The 6,000-nt window shown below is 35.2% G+C and overlaps 1 protein-coding gene across 1 annotated transcript in view; it reads right to left on the bottom strand.

Moving 5' to 3' along the window:
• Window positions 1-259: 259 nt before the first annotated feature.
• LOC145677320 (ras-GEF domain-containing family member 1B-like) overlaps window positions 260-6,000 on the bottom strand; it is a gene marked incomplete at its 3' end in the record, with an annotated part of 43,670 nt that continues 37,929 nt past the window's right edge. Inside the window, exons 3-4 of the mRNA XM_081747852.1 lie at window positions 2,461-2,691; window positions 260-406 (exon numbers count right to left, since the gene is read on the bottom strand). Of these exons, the coding sequence (XP_081603978.1) occupies window positions 260-406; window positions 2,461-2,691 (378 nt within the window). The remainder of the gene's footprint in view (window positions 407-2,460; window positions 2,692-6,000) is intronic.

Genomic DNA, 6,000 nt, shown 5'->3' with positions numbered 1-6,000 from the left:
TTAAGTATGCAACCTTTAAAGTTTCATGTGTTGCCTAATCTGTTAGGGAATGTTGCTAAATTTATAAAAGAAGTAACCCACTCTCATCTTTCAAGATGTTAGAGGTATCTTACTTTCACAGTATTTTTCTTGATTGTAAGCCATATATTGGGTGAAGTAGCTCCAGGTATTCCAGAGCTATGCTTGAGCATACGTACATACATACATACTTACATACATAGATACAAAGATACGAGACAAATAAATAATTAGAACTTACCGTCTTTTTAAGCCTTGAAACAGGGGACATATTTAATCCTGCAATAATGGCCATTAAGGAATTGAAGTTTCCGATATTAAAGCACTCTCTTGCCGTTTCTATCCAGTACTCCATTACTTTTACCCGCTGTTTCTTCTTTACATGCTGCTTTCAGAAGGAACGAGAAAAATAATTTTAAACAATGCCTTAAGCACACACTAAAAAAAGTTTAAGCAGAAGAAAGCAGTAAAGGAAGAGAACTTTTCTTTAAAAGAAACGTAAGAATACTTCCTTCTCTACAGAGAAGAAAGTATTTTCAAAAGTGAATATATAACGAAATTCATGTTAAAACTTTATACTTCCTTTAAGTGGGTATTCTCTTGCATATTCATTTCTTTTCATATACTAGAAAGAAAAATCCGTCAAGACCAGAATATAATTATCATACTTTCAGAATCTCTTAAGGAAAATTATTTAAAAGAAAATTACAGCTGAAATGGACTGCAACGTGTTACAATACTGTTTTTCTTATGTACATTTATAACTGAAAACTTTAATACTATAAAGAAAATAGTACATTTTATTAAAAAGCAGAAAAAAATCTTCAAAATTCAAATACAATGATTACAATTTTTAACGCAAGTTAGCTGGAGAACAATAGTATTGAAACCTACGTCAAAGAGTCGAATCTTCAATTTGAAGTCCAAGTATAAAAAGGAAACAAGGCTCCACTCTATTTACGGCTCTTTGTATATGAGCATGAAGTTTTCTCGTAGAAGAAAAGTATTCAATATGTTTGTAGATTATTTCCACCAAATTGAGAGGTATTTTCAATTAAATTGTTGTAAAACTAACCTAAATTTACCTAAATTTGAATTCTTACAAGGTTTCGCTAATTCTCCCCAAAATAAACTGTTTGTTCCTTTTAAGTACCGAAACACTATGATATGTGGACTTTATATACATATATTGTATGGTTGAGTCGACGATCAAATCAGATCACCTCCATTGGGTTGGTCCAAGTCTTGACTACGGTTGGTACCTAAAGATCTTATGACCCCACTGCCACCCACCCGAAGACGAGTAGATAATAATCAGGATACGCCTGATACGTGACGGATTCCCAAATCATTCTACCAATCAATATACCAAAAGCTTAGCAGCAGCAGATTTCTCACTGCTTTTAGGGCCATTAGTTGACATTTCTGGTATAGACCAGAGAATTAATTTAAGCTCATGTCTATCGATTGAGGGAACTCCTCTAGCGAGTGGGAGTGTAGCGACATTTCTACTATAATGCCGGAGCGTTAATTTAAACTCACACCCTTTCAATGATATCGAAGCACCCCGATGTCACCATGTACCGAATCCCACAATGGTATGGCCATAACCCAGCAGTGTCTAACCCATTCATAGGAACTCCCCAAGATCAGAAGAATGTTATGGCCTAAAGAAGGCTTGATCAATCTCAGATTATTACCGCTGAGATAGCACATGCATTCCGGACCCAATGGCTCTTACAAGCCAGCCATTTCGGAGTTGGCAATTTCTCTTTCCGCAGCAGGATGTCACCTTTACAAACCGATTTAATTCTATGAGAAAGAAATCGAAGTGAGTGAAAAGTATTCTGTTCCCTAGCATAGGAATAACCCATAGACCATATAAAGTTTGTGGATCAAAAGGCGACTTGGGAATTGAGATCTTACTTAGGATTCTTACTACATGTCATCAAAGATCTCACACACCAGAAGCAAACACGCTAACCATGCACCAAGAGAACTTCTCAATTTCTGTATTTACAGGATCTTTCTTTTACCACAAATGCCAATTCAATCTCGTAATACATAACGGGAATAGTTATCACGCCCGAATCCAGGGGGTCTAGGGGGGCCGCCCCCCTAAATTTTGCTTGGTCCCCTAAAATTTTCACGGTAGACTGGCAAATGAACTATAATATGGTTGCATCGGGCCCCCCTAACTTCAGCCGCCCCCCCTACATTTTTTGGCTGGCTACAGGCCTGATAGTTATCTCCCCAGTTTATGCTTTTCTCAGCACAGCTAGTTACATCTGGGGTATATTACTGAACAAGTATTTAATATGCAAAACTGACAACCAAAAATTATTCCATCTTTCTCAATATTTTAAATAGAACATCGCAATCTATAGAAGCAATCTTAACATTTATGAGTAATTAAATCAGCTACCTTCAGAATATATCTACCTTACAAACTTCTGTCGCGACGAAATAGCTCAGTCTGTTAAACCATTGCACATAGGACTCTAGATTTCTGGTTTTCTTCATATCTTTGAAAGAGGTCTCAAGGTTAGGATTTTCTTTGGCGAATGCCTGCACAAACTCTTCGGGGCCAATGTACGACAGTCTCTCTAATTCCACGTGGGTCAGTTGTTGGGCCAGGAAACCAGGACTTGCACATAACTCCGTTACATCAGTCTGCAATGAGAGAGAAAAAAAAGAAACACTCAATAAAAGTCATATATGTACAAAGTCATAAACAATACACTAAACAATCATAAACAATACGATATAAATATTTTCATGTAATAAACTTAACACCTATCTAATAGAGGGAGCCAAATGAGGTTAGATGTTTACCTCTGATGAAAGGGCAGCAGATTTGATCTTTGTCTATGTGATTACTTTCTTTCTCTTTCTCTCTGTGTTTTCACCATTTCATTAAGTCTTTAATCCGCTTTTTCCATTCAACTTTATTACTGACTTCTTTGGCCTAAAAAGCATAACTTGAAATAAAATATTTTCTTATATAATCTAATCAACTTTGAAGTGCGTAAAAGAAACAAAACTATTTCGGAAGAGATGTTCTAGTTGTACTTAGTAATCTAAACAATAAAGGACTATACGTGCATGTGTCACTTATTTTGAATGTTTCTTGAGTCAAACCTAGTACCATACTTGCTCGTATACTTAACATAATCCACTCTTCTGAACAGAAATAGTTATGTATGCGTCATTTATTTACTTAAACAGAATTTCCCGGTGTTACTACACAAAAATTAAATATTTTTTTCTTGATAAATGTGATATACATTAAGTGTAAGCCCATGGCAAGAAATCAGAAGAGAAGTGTCATTGTGGTTAACCATATTTGAATTTTGGCGCGAAGAAGTAGCGTGAGACACCTAATCCATATCGACAAAAATGGCAAATAATCGTCTCTTCTCGTTTCGATTTCTCGATAAGCTCTTCTCGTCTCATTTTTTAAAAATTTATATACAAATTTTATACCTTGATTTTTCTTAATTTCATCTAGAAGTTATCAGAATCCTTCCACGCCACGAAAGGTCCACGAAGAGTGCGATATAATAATATTTATTGTTGAAGTATATTATGTAATGAATTGTGTATCTTTACATGTTGATAAATATCCTACATTATGTTCGTATAATCACTTTATCAATTTATAGTTTTTATACTATGAAATATGTAACATTAAAACAATGTTTGAAATCTAAGACTTGGGTGAAGTAGTGTTGCCTACAAGAATTGAAAAAAAAAAAAAAAAAAAAATCTCTTCTCGTGTCGGATTTGGAAAATGTACTTCTCATCACGTTGACGAAACTAGGCAGAAAAAATGAGCTTTCTTGTGGCTAAGCGGTTAGCATACGTGCCTTTAGCGTGGGAGACCCAGGTTCGGTTTCCATTTTACCCTGTAAAAAATTTCATAGGTAAATTTACAAAAAAATCAGTGGTAATCTGTTTGCCAATCCTCTATGTAAATCAATTTACACTTATAAAGTAATATTACTAATATGAAATGGTGTAAAATTACGTTTTTATCAATAAAAATATTTTCCTATAAATTTACTGTAAATTTGTAAAAAAAAAAAAAAAAAACACTGCAAATTTTGTAATTTCACCTAAGGAAATGAAATCAACTTACAAAATGAAAGGTAAATGATTTTTACATTGATATTTGGCAATTTAATTACAAAATTGTTTTTTAGTGTACGCTCTAGGTCCACATGTCATATAGCCTCGCTGCTGAAAGGGATACTAAAATCAAATTTACTTACTTTACTTAGACAGGAGAAATGATCAAAAAGTATACTCTATTTTGTCTTTCTAACAAATTATTTTGTTAAAAAATGAAATATGTATGTCTCCTTTCTTTGTAGATATTATATTACAATGAACGACATTTGATTAATTAAACGATTCAACTCACTAAGACATTGTGACGTTTTTAATTAAATTCGGACATTAGTCCCGGAATTACCTTCGGGTGAGAAGTACAATATTCGTAATGAATACATAAACGTTCGGAAATTGATTCTTAGCTTGCACGGCGGACGATTAGAAAGTTGTAATAAGCATGGGGTTATAACGCTCTCGTTCAGAAAATACGAAGCTTGGTCAGCGAAATAAATGCTATAATAATTAACCGTAAGATTGAAGTTTTTGTATTTGTTTATTTATTAAAAGTTTGTCATCCCTTTTCAGCAGCGAGGCTATACGAGATATGGATCGACAGTTTAAGGTGAAATCGGAACTACTGGAATGCGATCAATGCTCTTATACCGGGAATCGAATCATGAATCACGTGCAACAAAGGTTCGTGCACTAGCCACTAAATCAGTGGAAAACGTTTCGTATTTGTTCCTTGTCGCATTCGAGAAATAATGCAGTTTACTTGACATACGAATTTCTTCTTAAGTTCTAAAAATATTTTAGGTTTTGCTTCCGAAATGTGAGCTACATGAATTGTCTACTATGATAATCATCCTTTTAGAGAGCTTTGTCGCTAAAATATGTATAAATCTAGAGAAAAAAGTTCAAAACCTGAGACAGTGCACATTTACGAATAACCGTATAAATCTTGGTGAAAGATAAAGTGGTGAGAAAGGATTTTTTCAAATATAGTGCAAACCCATTGCAACTGAGATATACTAAATAAATTTAAAGGAAGCACTGGCACCATAAAAACGTTATACAAGACGGCGCTATAAGGGAAGAACCACAGAAGATTCATGTTACAGTATTTAAGCTTCCGGAAATGTTTGCGGTGGAGAGGAAAGACAAATCAAGCTTTGGTTGGTGAAACAGGGGAAACTTTCCACATTTACATTTTCATTTTGGCCTCTTTCCAAAGTTGGATACCCTGACACCGTCTAGGCCAAAATCACACAAACGGGAGGGGAATATGAATAGGAATGACCTCCCTTCCTTTCTCTCTCTCTCTCTCTCTCTCTCTCTCTCTCTCTTTGTGTGTGTGTGTGTGTTTGTGTATCAGTGAGATTTCTGAGGTCAAATTGCCGAGGTCAACTGTTGGCATATTCTCGGGAAATACTTCAACTGAATCTCCCTGCTTCCCTTCCTGTTAGCCCCTGTCTCTTACCACCAACTCCCTCTACTCTGCCGGTGCAATTTCATTTTGGTAAGAATGATGTTGGACCACACTGACCTTTGTGGTTGAGCTTAGTTTAGCAAGTCCCCATGTTCTCTTCTTTTTAGTAGATATTCTGCACGCATAGAACGTAATTAACACAGTAAAAAAAACATGAGATTATCCCGCACAGAGGCAACGAAAACGACTTATCTCGGCTGAAAATGTAGTTGCTCTTCTTTCTACATATCCTCTACATTCATTTATAAAACGTGTACGCCATACATGATAACATCCAATTCCAACAACAGTTCCTTAATTCGCATTAACAGAATTAATAATAAAAGAGGCCAAGCTTATAAGAAAGGCCACTTACTTCCGAGCACGAAGATTCTTTG

This window comes from Thermobia domestica, unplaced genomic scaffold (assembly GCF_964235325.1).
Source record: "Thermobia domestica unplaced genomic scaffold, izTheDome1.hap1.1 HAP1_SCAFFOLD_755, whole genome shotgun sequence".
Taxonomy (NCBI): domain Eukaryota; kingdom Metazoa; phylum Arthropoda; class Insecta; order Zygentoma; family Lepismatidae; genus Thermobia; species Thermobia domestica.
Note: the sequence above shows the minus strand (reverse complement) of the source record. Positions and strands in the feature narration are given on the sequence as shown.